The sequence below is a fragment of the Perissodus microlepis genome, chromosome 23, assembly GCF_051167445.1.
Source record: "Perissodus microlepis isolate ML-2025 ecotype Zambia chromosome 23, ASM5116744v1, whole genome shotgun sequence".
Lineage (NCBI taxonomy): Eukaryota > Metazoa > Chordata > Actinopteri > Cichliformes > Cichlidae > Perissodus > Perissodus microlepis.
In genome coordinates, this window is record NC_140482.1 from 37,147,631 (window position 1) to 37,168,629 (window position 20,999).

The following is a 20,999-nucleotide window of genomic DNA, read 5'->3' on the forward strand; positions in this document are numbered from 1 at the left end:
CTTCAAGTTCAAAAAGTATAAATCCCTTTTCTATGTGAAAGACCTTCCTTTCGGCAAACTGTGGGAGAAGAGTTATGTGTAAAAGTTTTGTAACAAAAAACAAACAAACAAAACAAAAACAAAACAAAACAAACAAACCCTCGATTGCTGTGCGTCATCCCAAGGCGCCCAGCCTACGTCACTAGCCTGTGTCGGAAGACGAAAGCGTGCGTCGTGTATGTCTGTGCCTAAGAGTGGGACATTCATTTAAAAATAATAAATTTAAATTAAATCTAGAGTATACACACGGTTTGAGACGAGATGGATGACGAGGAGGAAACATACAGGCTTTGGAAAATCCGCAAAACAATCATGCAGGTAGGTTACATTTGTGTGTTTGTTTGTTATTAGCTTAGCATTTAGCTTTCTTTAACTTAAGAGTCGAAATCAGCGGCTCACTTCAGGAAGGTAGCCTTGTTTACTGTTTTACTTAGCACATTAGAATAGCCAAGGAGAGCAGAGCATCATCGATTCCGACCAAGCACAGTAAAATGATGATGCTGCTGTGGAGCTCATAATTCGCGGTTCTGGTATTATTACAGTTTAATGACAGTACTAATGAGCGTCAGAGGCGTATTTAGTATTTTCCCCTTTAGCTTGTTGCATTGTATTTTCAGTTTTCAGTCACAGTTTATGTAATTTTGGAAACGATTCGGAAAAGATCGAGGTTTGGGTTATAAACCCTTCTCGGAGTTCAGTTTGTACATCCTCTCTTTGTATTTCATTCCCTCCCACCTGAGACACTAAGCGGATCTGTTCCTCATACGTGAGCCGTCATTTTAAAGCAGTCTCAGTGCAACATGATGGGTTTCTAAACTACATCATCATAGCGTTGTTTTTGGATGCCTTTTCTCCTCATTGTGGGCGTGGGTTGTGATAGTTTCATCACACAGTTCGTGATCTTTAATTTATTTCTTTATGGGTTAAAAAAGGAACACATATTTGCCTTCTTGGCATGATTTGCATTATTTGGCAAAAAGTAAAAAGAGTATACCTGTGCTATATGCTCGATAAAGCCCACTGTATCCCTGATTATCATAGCATACATTTTCACTGCTGTGCAGATGACACCCAACTATGAAGCCAGATAACACACACAAATGAATTAAACTGCAGGATTTGATCCTGGATGATCTCTAATTTTTTGCTTCTAAATTTAGACAAAAGTGAGGTTACTGTACTCTGCCCTAAAAGTCTAAGAAATGCAGTATCTAACCAGATTCTTACTCTGGATGGCATTGCCTTGGCCTCCAGTGACACTGTGAGGAATCTCAGTCTTTTTTTGTCCAGAATATGTCCTTAAATGTGTATATTAAACAAACACAAAGGACTGCTTTCTTCCATGTGTGCAATATTGCTAAAAGCAGAAACATCCTGTCTCATAGTGATGCTGAAAAACTAGTTAATGCTGGCCTATTGCTATTTGTTGTCAGGATGTCCTATAAACTCCCTGAAAAGCATTCATTTGATCTAAAATGCTGCAGCGGTAGAAAGACTAACAGATTTACAGACAGGTGGGCCTTCTTCAGTATTCTGAGGAAATAGTCTCTGTTGTGCCTATTTTTTATAATAGCAGCAGTGTTTGTTGTCCATTCAGAGTCCTCATTGATGGTATTCCCATAAGTTTAAAGACAAGGGACAAGGCAAGACACTCTCTTTACCTCCTCACCCCCTAATTCCAGTGGTCTGAGCGCCCCTCTCTGTTGCCTGAAACCAGTGATGATTTCCTTTGTTTTTTTTTAATGTTTGTGGAGAGGTTGTAATAACAGGCTCTGCACTTCATCTCTATAGACGACCTCGTTCCCATTTGAGATGAGTCCTAAAACAGTTGTGTCGTCAGCAGATTTTATGATCATGAAGATCTGCCATCTTCTGTAGATCTGTTGTCTCTGTATGCATACTGATCTGGGTCGAAGGCAGTGGTCTTCAGGCTGGTTTTGATGGTGGTATATGCTCACTGGGATCTCATCTGGGCCAGCAGCCTTCCTAGCATTGGCTGCCCTGAGGGCCTGTTTCACTTCATGTCATGAGAAAAACCCACAGTCTGCTCAAAACTTCTAGTTTAGATTTTTTGTTTGTTTGTTTTTAATTCGCCTTTTTAATATTTTCCTTTACACCCACAGCTCTGCCATGATAGAGGATATCTGGTAACACAGGATGAGTTGGACCAGACACTGGAAGAGTTCAAGAGTCAGTTTGGAGACAAGCCCAGTGAGGGGCGTCCCCGACGTACAGATCTCACCGTCCTGGTGGCACACAATGATGATCCCACAGACCAGATGTTCGTTTTCTTTCCTGGTAGGCGTCTTCCTAATATTATAGTTTGTAATGAGTCCTTAAAAAAGCCAAAACCACACCTTGTTTGTTTTTTTTGTCCTTGAAAACTGTAAAATCTGTGCTGCCTAAAGAGGTTTTATCATTCCCACAAAAGAAACCCACCAATAACAAGCAACTACCAATAGCCCACCACTGCAATAAAGATATTTTTTGATCATTTTTTGGGGGGGTGGGGGCTTTATTTATTTTGTTTTGTTTGCCAGACTAACAATTAGGGCCATGTGTACTTGGAGAATAATATAGTTTTTGTAGTTTTGCTTCTCTACAACACTTTGGTGGTTTTAAAAGTCACTCAGGGTGTGATCGAAGTGCAGATTTTCAGATTTAATTCAAGGTTTTACAAAAGTATTTCTCACCTGTGTTTAGAAATTATAGCCTTCTGTTTTTAAGTGTAACCAGTGGTTTACAGATTGTTGTAAATTCTCTCTATTTACATTCACTCGTTTCCATGGAAATTAGTGTGAAGTCATATCACTTTAATTGTCGCTTTTATTCTCTAAGGCGTTGCTGAGTTGGCCAGTTTATTCCTTACTTTAAGAATGCACCAGATTGTCCATTTGGCCAGTCGTAAAGTTTTTATTGTTGCTCCAATGGTTTTATTTATTTAATCATACGTATGTATGTATATGTATATGTGTATGTGTATATATATGTATGTGTATGTATATGTGTATGTGTATATATATGTATGTATATGTATATGTGTATGTGTATATATATATATATATATATATATATATATATATATATATATATATATATGTGTGTGTATGTATGTATGTATATGTATGTATGTACATATATGTATATGTACATATATGTATATGTACATATATGTATATGTGTATATGTATATGTACATATATATATATATATGTATATGTATGTGTGTGTATATATATATATATATATATATATATATATATATACATACATACATACATACATACATACATACATACATACATGTATTTAGTTTACTTTCTTCACTTGCAATGAACATATTAAGAGTTCCAGTGAGTACTTCAGCAACTTCAGCACAAGTTCAGCACTTTAAAAGAACTCCAAGTGATTTAAAGTCTTGGAGTCTTTGTGCTGGATTGATCCAGCACAACAGATCTCCTCCTCAAAAGCATCAATGCCTCAACTCAATTTTTCACTTGGGGAAGAGACCAAAGTCACAGAGAGCCAAATCTGAGAAGTAAGTCAGATGAGGAGCAATGATTGTGCTCTGTGCAGGTTCTATCATCATCTCTAATTTCTAAACCAAATTTAGGAATGGCTCTCCACATGACATTTTAGTCAGTTTGACACATTTTTTCCTCACCTAATGGTGAAATTGTAACACACTCCAACAACTGATCAGACCAAGTCTTCAAGGTGGAAATAACAGGAGTGCTGGGAATCGTGCAGCGCTTCATAAGGAGAATACTTTTAAGGGATTAGCAGTAAAGCTGTTTAATGACACCTGCACTAATTTACATTTGTAAAAACGTGTGTTTATGAGCATGTTTGTTTATCTTTGTATGTTACTTGTAGGTATATAATTTCATATAATCTCACCCTTTTTTTTTTCAATTTCTTTTCAGAGGAGCCCAAAGTTGGTATCAAGACAATTAAGATGTACTGTCAGAGGATGCAGGAGGAGAACATCACACGAGCAATCATTGTTGTTCAGATGGGCATGACACCCTCAGCAAAACAGGTAAACATCAGTTTAAAGCAAATGTGATAAAAAGGGAAAGGTTTGTCTCTCGAAATGGATGCTGCAGTGATTGTAAATATACAAATCCCTCACAGTCTCTAGTCGACATGGCACCCAAATATATACTGGAGCAGTTTCTACAACAGGAGCTGCTGATTAACATCACAGAGCACGAGGTAAGCATCATACTGTCCTCTACATTAAAATCTTTATTTTCAAGTAAGCCTGCAGCATGTTGTACATTTCTGTATTTGCATTTCTCTCCTGTCTTTCAGCTTGTACCAGAGCACATCGTCATGACAAAAGAGGAAGTGACTGAACTTCTGGCAAGATAGTATCCTTGCACTTTGCACTGCATGACAGTAAATTAGTTTAGAAGCGTCGAGGTTTGTACACTTGTTGCCCTTAACAATATTACCTCAGTAAATTAAAAGAAAGCCAGCTGCCAAGGATCCAGGCCGGGGACCCTGTGGCTCGTTACTTTGGCTTAAAAAGAGGACAGGTAAGAAATCTTAGAAACTATCATAACTGACAAAATTCAAGAAAATGTGACTAAAGAGGTTTTACTTTTTGCAAGAAATGTTTTGAAACTATGTGCGGGGTTTGTTCTGAAACCTGCGAGACTCGTGATCAACCTGAAACCGCTTTGACATTTGGGGGTTTTTAAATTATTTGAATGATCCCTTTATGCAAACACAAAAACAATGTGTCTTCTTTTAAAAGCATGAGAGGGATTCATTCATTCATTAAGGATGAGACAGCACTATGGCAATATATATAAAAAAAAAAAGCTGCCATTTTGTATCTGCTGTTCCAGGTAGTGAAGATCATCAGACCCAGTGAAACAGCTGGGCGGTACATCACATACAGACTGGTCCAATGACAGGTATGTGTTTCTTTTTACATAACAGCTGAAAAAGAAACTAAGCGATAAAAAGTGCGTAGCAGCTCCTCAAGTTTTAATCTTCTTGGGTTTTGTGTGTTTTCTGAGAATGAGGAAGTATTAAACCAAAACATACAAACACACAATTCAAATGCTTTCTGTGCATCTCCGGTCTAAACATTCAAAACAAACTTGAATGATGCTGTAAATTTTCTTTGTTCTGTTTTCTAGTTATTCTCTCTGATCAACGTTTAAGGACCAGTGAAGGAATCTCAGCACGACAGCTTTGGTTATTCATTGTTCAATTATCACCCTGCTTGTATCTTTGACCTGAATTACTGATTTTGTAAAATAAATGATTCAAAATTGAAATGTGCCGTTTTCCATTAAGCCATGATTAAGACGCTTACCTTTTTTTTCCTCTTGAATGCCATTTTACTCTTGTTGCTGCTGCTGCTGCTATCACAGACCTACTTTTGATACCAGTCTCTGCTAACTGAGCCTCAGAGGTTACCGCCTACTGTATTCAACACTTCCTCCAGTGCCCTCGCCCCATTGAGTGCCAGGAGTGACAAAATGAATACATTAAATATGACATATTCCTCACCATGTTCCCCATACTAGGAAATAGGTTGCAACTGTGCTCATTTGGTTTAATTTCTCCGTCTTGGTAATTTGCACAAAATGCCAAAAATCAAAAACTACAAATTTAAAACAAGAACCTTTATTAAAACTGACATAAGACACAAAAGGCAACATTTATAAGAATGTTTACATGTATTTCAAATTTCGAGCTGAAATAACCAGCAGTGGAATCTGCTTGAAAAGTTTGCACGCGTCACACATTCTGATGCAGCTTTCCCTTCCCCCCAAAAAACAAACGCTTTAAAATACAAACAAATCAAATATCTTGAAATGCCAGTATTCCCAAGAGCAGCAAGCGTGCAGAGAGGTTTCACTGGCAGCAAAGATTAGTACAGTAACATACATCTACAGTTTAAAATTTAATTTGACCTATTTACACGGCAGACCGTTAGGCTTTCATTAACTTCAAATTTAAAGACGAACAGACACGATTGACAATATCAGACGAACTCTGGCTCGCTGTCTCGATTTCTCGTCAGTGGTAATTTCTTTCCACAGAGACGTGCCAGTGGAAGGCCCGACAGGCTCAGTGTGGGAGAGCACGGGTGGTAGTTGTTGTTATTGTTGGACTGATTCACGTTGAGCTCTGCCAGAGAAGCACTTAGATCCTGCTCTTCTCCAGCACCTTCTTCTGGGGGCCCGCTGTCTGGCAGAGCGGGGGGTTCTTCTCCCTCTGGGTTTTCCTGATCCTGATCCAGATCTTGTTCAGGCTCGATGTGGATTGCAGACTGACTGGACAGGTCCAAACTGTCCCTGTAGCTCAGCTGGTCATCGTCTATGCTCACGCTCTCCTGCTTCGTAAGGCTGTGGGAGTGCCTCTCGTCCAGCTCAGAGTCAGAGTCTGGGAGCTGCTCACTGGAGCCCAATGACCCCAAAGAGCTTCCTGAATGCAGATAGATAAGTGATAAATGTATATGAAATTTTCAAGAGCAAATCATTTACTATAAAATTACACAACTTGGCCTTTAAAACTCACCACATCCCTCCTCTGTCTTGTCAACCTCAGGTTTAGTCTTCTCCTCTCTGCTCACATCCTCTTCTGCATCAACAGGGCTCACCATTTTGTCTTGTGTAACATTTTCCTGAAACCAGGAGGGACAGTGTGAAAGCTTCACAACATGAATTTATTTTCAGTCAACAGAAAAATGCAAATCGGGTGTCTCTATTAGCCAGACTGATTATGACCAGTTTTGGTATTGCTCGTTAATACCGGGCTGTTTGCAACCTTTAACTCTTTAGACTTTATTAAAGCAGGTTTCCTGTTCCAATGCTTTAGAGTATGTGTAAAAACAGAGCAAATATTTTGTGCAGTGGTATTTAATTTCTAAAAATGTCTCACAAAAAGGCTCAGCAGTAAGTAAATACTAATGTGCACCATGTGCTGGAGTCCTACCTGCTGCGTGGAGGCAGCACGGGAGGTTTTGTGGGTCTGAGAAGTTTTGGATTGGAAGATGGAAGAGTAGAAGACTATGAAGGCCTCCACGATGCGAGCCTGATGGGGATAATCAACCAAAGAGGACAAGGATATCGTAGCCCCGGTTGGACGGGGCCGCATCAGAGAGGGCCCAAACACGATGCCAAGGTTGCTGGGGCTCATCTTGTTATCCTCTTCCAGCTCTGCGATCCTGGAATGAGAAAGATGGAGCAAGAAAGGATGGTGAGGTTAACAGAATCTTTGCTTTTTATTAAAAAAAAATAAAATTAATTAATTAATATGACTTGTATGACTAACTCACCTTCGAAGGTGGCGAACGATGTAGCGCAGCGTGGCGATGTTTGGCTTGGGCAGCTCCTTTAAAAGTTCCCTCAGACTGTTCACCAGGACCAGGACCTCTGGGTCCGTGTCTGGGCCCAGATCCACCAGCTCTGGCCCCCTGCTCACTGCCGGGTGAGTGCTGCTCGACTCGGAGTCCTCCCCCTCCGGTGCGTCTCCTTCATTATGCAGACTCTCCTTTGCCAAACCCATCAGCTTGTTGTACAGATGGAAAGGCATGATGGGCTCAGGCAGCTGGGGGTAAAGGAAAAACACCAAACATATGATGATTGACTTGAGCTTCAGGTTCAGTCTTTACTAGCTGCTACACATCAGTGTAACCTCAGTTACCTGTCTGAGGTAAAGCTTGAGCACGTTGCTTATGTCATGTGGTGAACACTGAGACAACTCGACCAGCTCTTTTCCATTCTCAAAGGCCTGACACAGTTTCTCCACACGGGTCTTCACTCCATTCACCCTGTAGATGCCCTGAAAAGAGGAGAAAGGAGATTTAAACCCAACGGTTCAAAGGCAAACCATCAGAAATCGACCACCCCTTCAAAACACAGCATACGTGCTTTTTCTCACCTTCATCTTCAGTGCCCGTCTCTCGATCTCAGAGATGCACTTGGTGATGATGAAGGGAATACCGTCACTGGCACAGCTGGCTACCTGAGTGAAATCTCTGCCAAACAGCTGCAGACGGCCCTGCAGCTTCTTATGACCACACTGGATCGCCAGAGTTTCCAGACAGCGCTTGTGGCACGCCAGGAAACACTGAGGAAACAGTTAACATAATGATTATCATCTTAACGATCGTAGCCTGGGAACAGCTGTAACTTGTGACTAGGTAGAAAAACTTGTGACATCTAATTAGGAAGAACGTTAAAAAAAAACCCAAAAATGATTACAAAGGTGTAATGTGCAATTTCAATAGTGTAGGTAACATAAACAACTATGCATAATGCATAGTTTTAGTCATACAAAAAGTTTCTCCCACTGAAAACTCGACGTCTAGATGAACAGAATCAACTTTTTGGGAACCTCTACCGAACCTATGTAAAATTTCACTGATAAAAAACTTGAACTACAGGTGTTTCACATTTGCAATGCAAAGTAAGGCTGCTTGTTGCAATCAACAGTATTCAAATGAGTATGGTTAATCTTGCTGTGAATCTCAATTATCAGCAAGTGACAGCCACGTGACAGCCAGCTGAATGTTGTACATGTCTATGTGTTTATAGTCAATCCTCATGTATACACACATGCACACGCACACACACCTGTTCCATCCCTTAATTATTCCAACATCTGCACCACAAATATGCTATGTGCGCTGTTATTGTCAGTAATGACTGCTGTCTACTCTGTTATATACACTTAGAACAAAGAAACAACCAGAGTCAAATTTCTTGTATGTGTACACATGCTTGGTTAATAAACGTGTGTGTACAAATAAATAAAATTTAAAAAAATATCACCTGATGGAATAAAATTAGATAACACGGGCATTAATAAGGGGTGACACAGTGGCATTACAATTGCCTTACTACAAGGTTTAAAATAATTAATTTTTTTTTTAAAAAGGTACATTTCCACTGAATTTATTATGCCTATTGGAAGGAGAACCCCCGATTCAATAGAAAAGGTGGTGGAAAAAAAAAAAATGGTATAAAGATATGAAATTTCTCTGTCATTACATTTTCCTGTTACAGTTGTTTGTTGTGGTTTTATTGTCTCTTTGTTTGCAGTTCTTGATATTTTCTTGGAACATTGTGGAAATTCCAGTTTCCTGTTCTAAAAACAGAAACTGTACCATCTGTTGTAATCAGAGTGACGTGTAGCTTCTTTCAGCTAATAAAAATAAATAATTTTTTTTTAAAAATTCTTTCTTAGGAAAAAAAATTTTCTCCCCTCATTTGCTTTGAGTCATGCTTTACAGTTTATGCTACTTAGTTTCTTATAATTGCTATAAATATACAAGATTGTAACAGTTACAGTGACATCACCTTCTTGTTAATAAAGTCTTGCGATGGGCATTTTGAACTTTGCTAAATTTTCCAACCAGAAGGGACGAGCAAGGTGTGGACTGACAGCTGAGGTGCATTTTACACAGTTTTTTGCACTTCCCCCTCCAACCATTAGAAACAATGCAATTTCCACATTGGCTTTACTTCTCAGGGAAGTCCATCCTTTACAGAAAGTCTGAGATGTTCATTTTTAGTGTTGATCATTACATACTGTAATTTACATGTATCCACACTGAACATATTTATCTAACCACTTGTGCATTTTTCTCAGACCATTTGCTATTTTGTGGGGTTCAACATAAAAAGTTAATTATTTTAAGAATACAAAATATTTTACTTTGACATTTGCATATGCTCACTGAACACTATCATTAAAATGTAGCATGCATCAGCAACACACTGAGCCGATCTAACCACAGCTGGAAGGCTTTAAGTGTAAGTTTTAGTGTGCAACTCAGAGCGTGAGCCTCAAAACATGTTAGCCTGGTGAAGTGATGAACTCACCTCCTCGCACTCAGCTCCCTGGAAATAAACGTAGCTGTCACATTCGCGGCACTTGGAAGGAGTCCGAAGCTTCCTCAGTCGGTGGGTCAGGGCTGCTTTGGACAGGCCGATATTACGGAAAGGTCCGGTGGACACCACCACGTCTGGATCCATGCCGTTAATATCTGCGCAGAATAACCTCCATCACACACTCCGTAAAATCCAAACTCAACCGATAGCCAGGTTTAACATGTACAATCTGAAAATCTTACTTGGAGTTTCAAATGAGGACACATTTCCATCTTTTTCATCTGCATCCTCATTGGACGACATTGTTCCAGTCGATGAAGTCCGAACAATCTTAGCGATGTCACCTAAAATAAGTGAGTTTGAGAGCGTTTATAATGCATACTGCCATCTCTGGAGCAGGGTTTTGGTACGGATTAGCGTGAAACTCTAACAAAAGACGTGTCTACACTCACTAGTGCTGGCAGTTGGAGAATCCAGGCCTCCATCTCCTACAACGCTGTCATCGCTCACTGTTGAGCCCCATGACTTATGCCCCTGTCCTGTGATAACAAAAGGGACAATAACATGAGCTAGTCACATTTTACATTGCCAATTCTGTTAACTACAGACATCAGCTTAGTAACAGGTCACAAGTTTGAGAAATTGTTAAGATTTCTGTAAAATCTTTAGCAGCGGCAGGCATCGGATGCACTTACTCTTGCGCTGGACTTCTGACTCTCGGCTGTCTCCAGCTGTCGTCTCCACACTGACGGCAGGACTGTCTGTTTGACTCGTTTGCATGTCTGTGTTGAAGCTGTCATTCCTCGGTCTGTGACCATGGCTGCAACAATTTGGGATTTTCAGATTGCAAATGCATTAAAAGTGGGTTTCTTTTATTCAAATTTAGAGAGTCTAGTCCTACGCCTGGGTACAGGGTTGTGTGTAGCAGGTGTGATATGGCATTTTAGTACAAATTACAGCATCAGTGGTATAACACTGTATACAGAGTATTCTATAGTTGTATGTAGTCAATCAACTCCTAAAATAGTGTAACCCAGGTTATATTTGGGAAACAGAAACAACATGGTTTTGATACATTGTGTCAAGTCTGTGAAGATATTTGGTTAAAGAGAGAATACATTTAGGAACGAGTAATCAGATATGAGTGGATCCTTGCTAAATTCTCTCTGCTGTAGGCATATGTGGCCCCCAAACTGTAACAACCCCCATCCTGAGCTGCATATGACCGGTTTAATTGAGAAACTAATTGAGGATGCGCTTGAAGTTCTTACTGCGATGATGAGTTGGAGGGGGAGTAGGACTCAAACGCGTACTGGATGGTCGGCTGCTCTGGCAGCTGCAGGTCTCGCACGTGAGCGGCGTACTGCTGGCCGGGGTCGTACAGCTTGCTGCTCTCGCACAGAGTCTGGTAGTGCACAGGCAGGGCTACTGTCTGCATGTGCATGAGCTGGTAGTAGGAGATGGTCGCCTGGAAGTGAAAAGATTAGATGGTGAGCATTTGTAGCTTTTCTTCTTGGCGAGATGCGATGGCTTGTGTGGCCTTTGTTCTCACCGAGCGAATGGTCTGATCACTCTGTTTGATGATGTCCTGCAGCTGCCTCAGCACTGTGACCTTTGTGTGCTCAAGCTCCTGCTGCTGAGTGGCGGCGTCTGCTATACAAGTCTTGTAGGTGGCCTCCGCCTCATCTGCCTGTGCACACACACACAGTTTCAGTTTACTTCTGCTTTTTCTTTGGCGTTTATATCTGTCAGATTAGTTCTTAGACAGAAAAGTGTTGATGAAACATTTCACACAGTGGCAAAAATCAGAATGGGTAAGCTTAGTTATTCTTGAAGCGTAAGGTGCGGCCCCCTGGTGGGCAATGAAGGTACATAATTCTTCATTTTCTAACCTATTTTTTTAAAATCATGAATTCATCCAGTAGTGGGAAAGATCTGAAAGTCCAGCAGTGGTTTTCACGAGCCCTATGTAAAGCTGAACTGTTCACTCAGCCTAAACTAGCAAGTATCAGATAAACTATTTCCTTCTTTGTGTCCTCACACAACATCTTTGGCTCATGTGACGGAGTTGTGACCAAAGATTTTCAGCTGATCTAGGTCTTATGCAACTAAAATTTAATCGTCTTTCTTCCTGCAGAGACAAAAAAAAAAAATCAGCAAAACAAAGTTATCGAGAAGAACCTTGTTGCGAGCCTCTTCTTCCACTCGTTTCTTCTTCTCCACAGACTTCGCTGTGGATCCCCCTCCCTCCTCTTCAGCTCGGCAGGCTGCCGTTTTAGCCTTGTCGTACTCCTCGCAGCGTGCTATGTAGGCTTGCTTGGCCTTCCGCAGGTTTGCCTCACATTCCATCTAAACGAGGAGGAACGAAACAAAAAACTAAATAAAATGGTTTGTGGTATTTTCAGTTATTGCCTGATTTTCTTGTCACAGTAAAAGGATAAAGCAGGGCTGTTGATTAACAAAAGATCATAAGGCCGTACCAATTTTCTTTTAGCTCGAATCCAGTGTTCCTTGATCTCCTTACGTCTCTTTTCATGCTCCTGTTTACGCTGCATCAGAGGCTGCAGGATACACATTAAATATGAGAGGTGAGAAATTACAAGTGACTAACCAAAAATGTGGTTTGTGCTTCATTTAGTAGAATAGTAACCAATAACTCAGAAATGTACCTGAATGAAGGTTTGGTTGTGCAGGGTGTTGTTGGCCTGCTGCAGGCCCACACTCTGCTCCTGGTCCTGCTCCAGAGCCAGAGAGTAGATGGAGAAAAGAGGCATGTGGGGCTAGAGGAAGAGAGCAAGCAATAAGATGACGATCGTGAACAATAAAAAAATTACAGCTCATGTTTTTTAATCTTTAGAGGTGAAAGTGAATGGAGCTTACATGTGTAATACTGTGTTTGGAGGACTGGTATAATCTCTGGAGGCCTTTGGAGAACTCGGTCTCTGGGGAAGACAAAACAAAAACAGAGACTATTAAAATTATGGTCAAAAGCACAACTTCTAGGACAACGTGCACTAATAAAAATTTAATCACCCCAAAGAATTCACTATTTTTTTAATAAGATAGAATAAACTTGAATGTCCACTTGAAGCTGTCTTCAAAGATGCCTCAATCCTCATGGACTCCTGGGTTAAAACCCCCCAAATGTACATAAGAAATAACAATGTCTCCAGCCTGTAGTGGTTTTTTAAAACCAATTTCCTCCCATGTGACAGCTAAATGGGTGGATTTTCCCCATACAAGTTTTAGTGAGCTCATCAGTTCATTGATAACTTGCTACATTGTACTCTCATCTAAAAATAGTCACTTCTGACTCAAACAAACAAACAAACAAACAAAAAAAAAACCCCAAAACATGTCAGTGACAAGAAGCTCAAGTCTAGTTTAGTGTCTGAAATCATAGTTGATAGTTGGTCTGACTTTGTACAATCACTCTCACATAGTTTCCTTAGTTTCGTCACTCCCACTAACCAAGTGAAGTTCTCTTTTCCACGTAGCACATCAGGTCCTTCATGTACTTGGAAATGGTTTTGGCGTAGAGCAGAGCAGAGTCCACCCCTCCCTCGCTGTGCTGTAGGATGACATCCACTTCCTCAGCTCTACCTACACATCAACACACCAACACAGGTCACTGTGCAGGAAACGCTTTGTCGATACGACAGAAAACAGGACGATTGGTTGCATCGGGTATGCGAGTGGATTTGATTTGGAAGCTTATTTGTAGTGTCTTCTGCTGTGGTCAGTACTTAAATCTGTAATTTCTCTCTGCTAAAAACTTTCCCTGTGACTGTGACTTTCCAACAAACTAACTGCGACAACATCCGAGCACTGCAGGATATTCATCAGCAGGGGGAGACCTACTATACATGAAATAAAATCTCTCACATGAATACAGGGATAACACATTAAGATTACTACAGTGACGTTGGCGGTTTGAAAGTATGCACCGTCACATCAAAATATAGAAAATAGGAAAATATCCACTATAACGTTTACATATGGAGTCAAATGAGATGAATGGAAAGGAGGAGGTTACACTGTTATGCAAAGCAGCACCTATGATTAACTGAAAGCAAAAGCTGTACGGCACCTTTATGCTTACCCATGTCCTGCAGGTCGCTCCTGTAATGTCCACCATCTCCTCCATGGCCAGAACCAGTGTACAAGTTCTCCATGGACTAAAACGGCATAAACACGAAGCTTTACTCGCTAGAATTGGAGGATATTTTTCTTTTTCTTTTTTTCTCCCCTTACACTCAGCAGAAATTTAGGTGTAGGTGTCATTTTGTGGGCAGTGACGTTTCATTTAATCAAGGAGCTTTTTGTATAACCACCACATTAAGTAACTTTTCTTTTTGGTTGGCACGTGTGAAATATAGGTGACAAACTCACTCTGCTCTTCTCTGTAGGCAGCAAGGAGAGCAACGTGCTGCTGTCCACCTCTCCCATCAGCAGTTCAGACACACTAAAGAGAAACACAGAGACTCCTTCACACAAACGTAAAATCTTTGTTGAATTGCAGAGAGAGAAAAAGCGTAAAATGGATTTCAAAAGAGAAAGCAGTAGAGAGGAAGAGGGCCAGGCCTTCTACGAAACCTCCACAGGTACACTGCAGATTGAAGGTGATAAGCAAGTTTCGTGCCAGTTTTTGTTAGTCTACCAGCTTTCCTTCACCCCCGCCAAAATCATGTAATTTGGTAGCAGTCATTTTTATTTTCTTGCAACCATCCTGTGTGCTGAAATGCAGGCCAAACAACAACACTAGATTTTTCCGTCTTTGCATTCATGTCAAAAATCGAGTTATACAGAGGAAGGCTAGAGAAGAGAATGAGGAAACTGACTCATATGGCAGATTTCAACTGTCTCTGCCAGCTCACTTCCTCCTGAAGCTGTGTGACAGTTGTGTAAACCCTGAAATGGCACAGACAGGCATGCGATAAAATCCTGGTACAATACGCCACAATTATACTTCAGCTTTTAGTATTTTTCCTTTGCCATTAAAAAAAATATATATATTCATTTTACATTACTATTAGAAAAAAAAAATAGAAAAAGTTACAGGAAAACAAAAGCAAATTTAAAGGCCAGTTCCTTTGATCTCAACTATTCTCAGGTAGCTCAAATCAACCGAGTGTTCCCACGATGTATTTTCTCTTTGGTCTGCAATCTGTTCATTTAGCAGGCAGGTAGTCAACAGCATTTTCTACTTTTGGTTTTGTGTCATACGGTAGAAGAAAACCCACTTCCTGTTTTCAGCTTTGTCTCATGCAAATGTGTCACCATCACTGCACTTCTCTCTCTCATTCCCAACAGCAGACTTTGTTCGTATTAATATCTACAATTACACACCACCTGAACTGCCTGTGTGTGAACAACAGCCTACTGGACACCACTAAGGCTTCACTGCCACTGAAATACATTCTTAGAAGCTACTGATAAGCAACAGAAGCAGCGTTTTACTTTTATATATGAATAAAAAGCTGATTTAGATACTTACTTGCTACTAAAAGCGACAGCAATGGTTTCAATTGCCTTCTCAAAGTCCTTTTTATCAGCCTCGTTAGAGGACTCATAGTGGAAACCTGGAAAATCGTACATGTGTTCAGGTTTCAGTCGTGGTCAAGAGTAGTTACAGAGTGACGTTGGGTTTTACCGTCATTGTACAACTCAGATTTACATCGAGATTTTCAAAGACGTGCATCTAAAAAACAGAAGAGTCTGTCTACCTTTGACCTTGGATATGAGTTTGCCGGCAGCAGTGAGGATCTCGACGGTGTTGAGCAGAGGATAAGTGTTGATGACCTGGCGCAAAATCCGAAGCACCTCCCCTAAACACTCGTGGGCCACGGGCCGCTGACTCTCCTTACCTGGGTGAGATAGAGTCGTGGTAGGTGAAACAAGAACCAAGAGGAAAAACAGCGGAACAAGCTTCAAAAAAAGATCACGCTTGAGGTTTAGGATGTGTTGACTTGCCAACAATAAGCCATCTACTAAAATCGCTGCCAGCGCGTAGCAACTTGTCTCGTTCTCGATACAATATGTACGTGAACATTTTGCTGACTTTATTTTGCGCGTTGCATTCTGCCAAACGCAGTTGCAATCATTGCTGGTTTGTGGCACCACCAGAGGTACCGTTTAAACAGAATCTCTACTTCCTTTCCGCAAGAAACACTAAGAACTTGCTGATTTTAATCCTCACATAGCCAAGTCCGTGTTCATTAAAGAAATGTAGGTGCTTACAGGTGGAATTTTTAAAAATGTTTGGAGAGAGCAAGGCTAGCAAGAAACTGAGTGCTATCGATACATTAGCTCTTCCCTGAAATAACATTCCTGAAAGTCTCCAAGTCTTTCTTCCCAGGGGAACAGCAGATGGAGACTGACAGTTGAAACACCAACCATAAGGACACTGATAATAGGCCAAGTGTCAGACAGGTCAGCTCCAGATAAACATTGTCAGCTTTAATGTCACTGGTGACACATTTCTAGCCTCCTTTCCTCCAGACACCGGTTTTGTCAACCCTTTAATGTTGCAACCTCGCATTCTTCCATCGAGTCATCTAATCACACTGGCTCGCTGGTGGAGGAGAGCAGAGGGCAGCTGGTCCATCACCCTCGTCTCGAAATGTGTGTCAGAGTATCAGATTAGCAGCAGCACGCTACAAGAACAGAGTGACCTAAACACAGTGCCGGAGAGGATGTGGTCCCTTCTATTGTTTTGCAACACTACAAACCAACTGTGGTGTTCTGCAACATTTTTTTTCCCTGTGGCTCAAATGTTCTTTTTGAAGTTTCTGAGAACAGTTTTTAATGTCAAAAGAGGTTTTGCTTTAGATTAAGACCACCTCAACGCCGCAATTGTATTTTTGATTCTGAAAGTGATCAGTGTCGCATCACTGCAACGCAGCCAGACTATCAGACGAGGAAGTGCGGACGAGGCCTTTCTGTCAGAGACAATCCATCATGGCTTCCTGTTTAGAAAGCTCTCTGTGGGTGGAGAACATGACAGAACAGAACCAGATAACAGACAAGTGAGCTAAACTAGCCAAAACAAGACAGAAACTAGAGAAGACAACACAGTTTGAGCATTCAGCAGGTGGACTTTCTTTGTTTTTTAAACCCCTGTGATATGGCCCTTTTTTAAAGCTTCACTGCATTGTGCACGTGGAGCACAAGAACATGTCTGCAGTAAACAAAGAACTGGTTTCCTGCTGGAGACAAGCGTGCGGTTGTCTTTGTGAGCGCGCTGCCTCCATTTGGAGAGAGGAAGCTCAGAGCCTCTTGTAAAGCTTGCTTGTGCAGAGATGCTCCGCCCATAACATACTCCTCCTCCTCCCCCCTTGCACACCGCGCACATGTGTCGCTGAACACGGCGGATGTAAGATTGGATCCCTCATGTCCTCTCTGTGTAAGCTCTTGTCAAAATGGAGTGACACAAAAGGGAAGAGAGAGTGCAAACAGTATTGTTGTTTCTCCAAAACTACTGAATGGAGGGCGACTAATCAAAACCTTACATGGCTTCGTGTCAGCAGAAATGTGTGTGTGTTGCCCCAACAGTGGGGAAAACAAGTGATATTTTTAATGTGCTCAGCTCTGAGGGACTCCCAGAGCGCTTTGTTCAAAACAAATCTAGACACAGCACGTTTCTGTAAGTCAGAGTTTGGCAGGGAAGACTGCAGCTGCTAACAAGACCAAACAAAAGCCTGTCTGACAGGATGTATTTGGGGGCTTCTCACGCAGGTTTGTGTTGGAGATGTACAAGACAAAGCTTAAACCTGTCACGGCTCTCACCCTCAGCCAGAACAACATCCTTCAGTTTCTCCACAGCCTCCGCAAAGCGTGCGACATCCCTCAGCAGGGCTGGGATGTCCTCCACCTCGATGGCCGCGCTCTCTGGACTGTCAGATGGAGTCGTCGGGGTTATAGCCCCTTTTCCCTGACCTCTAGTGAAAACCCACGACTGGAGCGGGAACCCTGAGGAGGCACAGAAATATCACTCAACAAACACGCATTTAGTCTTCATGTGAGACTTTAAATTTTTACTGAATAATCTTCATGAATTATCACAAAAAAGAATAATAATAATAACAATAATAATAATAATAAAGGATTGATTCAAGATTTTAGAGAATACAATCAATCTAGTTCTATTACTGGGCCTAATTTAATGAAATAAAAAACAAAACAAAACATGGGAATCTGTATCATTTGGTTTTCTGCATATGTGCACCAGTTTCAAGCTTATATGCTCACTAGTCCCAGTGGAATTACATTTACATTAGATTACATTTACATTAGTGTGACATTAGAGGGGGCCCTTCGCATCTACCCAAAACATTTAACTATTCCTTTCCATTAGAGCATTTTTTTTGGGGGGGGGGTTCGGTCTTGGTCAGAAGTTGTGGAATAGCAATTTCTGGTCATGATTTTCCTTCTTGCATTTAACAGTGTAAGAAATCTATTTAAAGAGCAAAAATTAGCTAAAAAAACTCCTCAGTTTCACAGCTTCTAGGCTTTGAAATCCAAGTCGATAATCTCAAACTTTTCAGCTTCACTCATTAAATGGTTAAAAGGTGATAACGCCACATAAATGCTTCAGTTACAGATCATAAATGGTGTTTTGACCAGATTCTGTTTGTGATGGGCCAAGCTCAGCAAGCAGGAGCAAGACTATAATTAAGTGATGGAGCAGACCTGCAGCGCTGGCGTGTCGGCTCAGTGCGGTCGGTCTCTTGAGAGTGGCCACAGGAGACGGGCAGCCCACCCCCTGCATCATTCCCAATTTATTGTGCTGGGTGCTCGGGGTGCCCGGGCAGGACGCGGAAGGATCCTGGAGCCCGGCGGAAGTTGGGGTAAGTGTCGAAGACGAGGAGGAGGAAGATGAGGGGGAACAGAAGAGTGTGATGTCGACTGCATCTCTGCGAGGCTGCTCCTGGAGAATGGAGAGCTGAGAGAGGACAGGAAGACAGAGAAGGTCAAGACTGCAACGTGGCTCGTCCCTTTCAGCATTACGGCTAACAAGGTGACTTTTCTTTGCCTCTGGGGCCAGCAGCACTGTTGTTATTAGTAAACAATCATATGCAGACTTTCACAAGATCCTGCGCTGCGTTGTGCAATACTTCCTGACTCCAAGCTGTTAACGGGTGTGGCAAACTCAGCAGAAAGTCGAATAACTTTATACATCACCTACAAAAAATAAAATAAACAAACAAAAACACAACTCAAGGAGAAGTTTCTTTTTTTTTTTGGCCTGTTGGTACTCAACAGAAAACTTCAACTAAAGTCAGCGGCCTGTAGATTTAGGGCTCGACAAGTGCATCTCAACCAAGCAAAAGCAGCCTGAAAATTTTAAATACTTTACAGGAAACCAAAAAAAGCATCAGTGCATATTTTCTGTTCATATTGGAGACTTGTGTGTACACGACAAACGTACCTGTTTCAGCCATACGTTGTGCTTGTTGGGCAGTATGTCCAGTCTGTCCTTGCCTTTCGACTCGGCTTTTTTAACTCTCTGACTTGTAGAGTAAGGGTTGTAACTATTTTTGCCACCACGTTTCAGCATGCTCCTTGCCTTCTAGACTTTTGTCCCCATTCTAATCACAAATTCTCAAAACGCATTCACTCACTTGCTCATTCACACACGCAAAAACCCCACAAGAGACATACTTCCTATGCGCCACATAACCAGATATGAGTCAGCTTACAGTCAGGTACCCATCTCAGCACTCAGCTCTGTGACACTGCATTATAATGACTGGTTTCAGCTAGAGGACAGTTTTCACACCCCTGATCGCACCAGCTACAGCAGCAGAAAAGATTCCCCCCCAAAAAAAGACTAAAAACTTACAGAGCCTCACAAACACACACACAAACAAAAGCACCCTTGGTAATGAGCCCTCTCAGAAACCTGTCCACTCCAGATGATGGTCATCTGACACACACAGTTAAACATCAGAAACCAGAAGTGATGCGCTACTCACAGACGGGGCGCTGCTCTGTGGCCCAGGGCTTCCTGCTCGACTCTTCTTCGAGATAGACGGTGTCTTGATTAGTTCCCGTTTTTTCCTGAACATCTTCAGGGTGCCTTTGCCGTCCATCCCGACTTCTTTAAGCTTCACGTACAGCCCCCCCACCCACCCCCCGACTCGCCACTTGGGTGCTCTGCCGCTCGAGCTCAGCGGGAGCTGGGTGCCATCCAGGTCGAGTTTGAGCCACGATAACTGTCTGTCTGTCTTCCTCCTCCTGGTGTCACTCATCGAGCCGCGCAGGCTCACTGACAGAGAAACTCACCGCAAACCGTCAGTGCGCACCCGGCATCCGCTGTGCGCGCGCGTTTCAGTTTCCTCTGGGGGGGAGGAGGAAAGACGCACGGATGACTCGCACCTTTGTTGTCCACCGAGCTTCGCGAGGATTAATTCAGGTTGAGGTGCTCGCGGGGAAATGCGGTCCCGACGGCGTCTCTCCTGGTGAAGTCAGAAGCAGCGAACACAAGCAACAACTTGTTGCCTCGTTCACAGCAGCAATCAGTCCATCCTGACACACGTGTGTTCCCAACATCTGAAACACCCGACGCTTTTGACGGTAACCTTCCGCCCCTTTGTGCACCTGCTCGGGCCACAGAATTAAAACCCCGAGGTGTACACGCGCCCCGAAACCGCTTTAGATCGAGTTTTTTTTTTTTTTTTTATTATCAGAAGGAAAGCGGGGAAATTATTAAACTACATCTGATCATGTTAAATGAATTGTATGGAAGCAAAATAGATCCCAAGTAACATCAATTTATAGCATTTGATCACAGCAAGTACCGAATCTGTATCAGTTCATGTTTTATTTCAATAGAGTTGAGTTGACGCGGTTTGAGATCCACTATATGAAGTTAAAGTCATACAAAAACAGGATTAATTCAGACTCCCGCATTTTAAGAAGAGGATCCCGCTAATCTAAATTTACTTTCTGGGAATTTCAAAAAGGGGAAAAATGAAACCGTGTCAACAATAACTATCTAGAAAATTCTAATTATTTTTGTATTTGTTTTGTTTAATTGACATTCCTTTTGCTTCCACAGTTTCTTTTTGCAGATGTGTGAATTTGCATGTC

The 20,999-nt window shown here is 41.7% G+C and overlaps 2 protein-coding genes across 4 annotated transcripts; one reads left to right on the plus strand and one right to left on the minus strand.

Annotated features, from left to right (window-relative positions):
• The first annotated feature begins 165 nt into the window (after positions 1–165).
• On the plus strand, positions 166–5,336 carry polr2eb (RNA polymerase II, I and III subunit E, b). The gene is made up of 8 exons (XM_084921887.1): positions 166–357; positions 2,163–2,337; positions 3,966–4,081; positions 4,177–4,257; positions 4,357–4,415; positions 4,505–4,583; positions 4,899–4,967; positions 5,196–5,336. Exons 1-7 carry the CDS (start codon positions 301–303, stop codon positions 4,962–4,964), a joined length of 633 nt encoding a protein of 210 aa, XP_084778013.1. The 5' UTR covers positions 166–300; the 3' UTR covers positions 4,965–4,967; positions 5,196–5,336.
• A 336-nt stretch (positions 5,337–5,672) lies between these two features.
• arhgap45b (Rho GTPase activating protein 45b) lies at positions 5,673–20,437 on the minus strand. 3 transcript variants are annotated; one of them, XM_084921885.1, is made up of 24 exons: positions 19,883–20,437; positions 18,597–18,849; positions 17,694–17,876; positions 15,632–15,772; positions 15,403–15,487; positions 14,298–14,370; positions 14,008–14,083; positions 13,377–13,508; positions 12,786–12,847; positions 12,575–12,685; positions 12,386–12,466; positions 12,087–12,254; positions 11,458–11,595; positions 11,177–11,373; positions 10,601–10,725; positions 10,358–10,444; positions 10,148–10,249; positions 9,897–10,060; positions 7,951–8,139; positions 7,714–7,851; positions 7,346–7,617; positions 7,003–7,234; positions 6,586–6,691; positions 5,673–6,492 (listed from the first exon to the last, which is right to left on the minus strand). In XM_084921885.1, the coding sequence occupies exons 1-24, from the start codon at positions 20,156–20,158 to the stop codon at positions 6,050–6,052; spliced, it is 3,834 nt and encodes a 1,277-aa protein (XP_084778011.1). In that variant the 5' UTR covers positions 20,159–20,437; the 3' UTR covers positions 5,673–6,049. The 3 variants fall into 3 exon arrangements, with proteins under 3 accessions (XP_084778011.1, XP_084778010.1, XP_084778012.1); XM_084921884.1 differs by having other exon boundaries at positions 13,996–14,083; XM_084921886.1 differs by lacking the exon at positions 19,883–20,437 and adding an exon at positions 19,336–19,874 and having other exon boundaries at positions 13,996–14,083.
• Positions 20,438–20,999: the final 562 nt, after the last annotated feature.

Excerpts from the sequence above, each read along its gene's own strand:
- polr2eb (XM_084921887.1), top strand. The coding sequence starts at position 301 with ATGGATGACGAGGAGGAAACATACAGGCTTTGGAAAATCCGCAAAACA. Across the intron at positions 2,338-3,965 it reads GATGTTCGTTTTCTTTCCTG|AGGAGCCCAAAGTTGGTATC; the intron begins GTAGGCGTCTTC and ends ATTTCTTTTCAG. Across the intron at positions 4,258-4,356 it reads TTAACATCACAGAGCACGAG|CTTGTACCAGAGCACATCGT; the intron begins GTAAGCATCATA and ends CCTGTCTTTCAG.
- arhgap45b (XM_084921884.1), bottom strand. The coding sequence starts at position 20,158 with ATGAGTGACACCAGGAGGAGGAAGACAGACAGACAGTTATCGTGGCTC. Across the intron at positions 14,371-15,402 it reads GCTGTCGCTTTTAGTAGCAA|TGTGTCTGAACTGCTGATGG; the intron begins GTAAGTATCTAA and ends GTTTCTCTTTAG. Across the intron at positions 11,596-12,086 it reads AAGAAGAGGCTCGCAACAAG|GCAGATGAGGCGGAGGCCAC; the intron begins GTTCTTCTCGAT and ends GTGTGTGCACAG.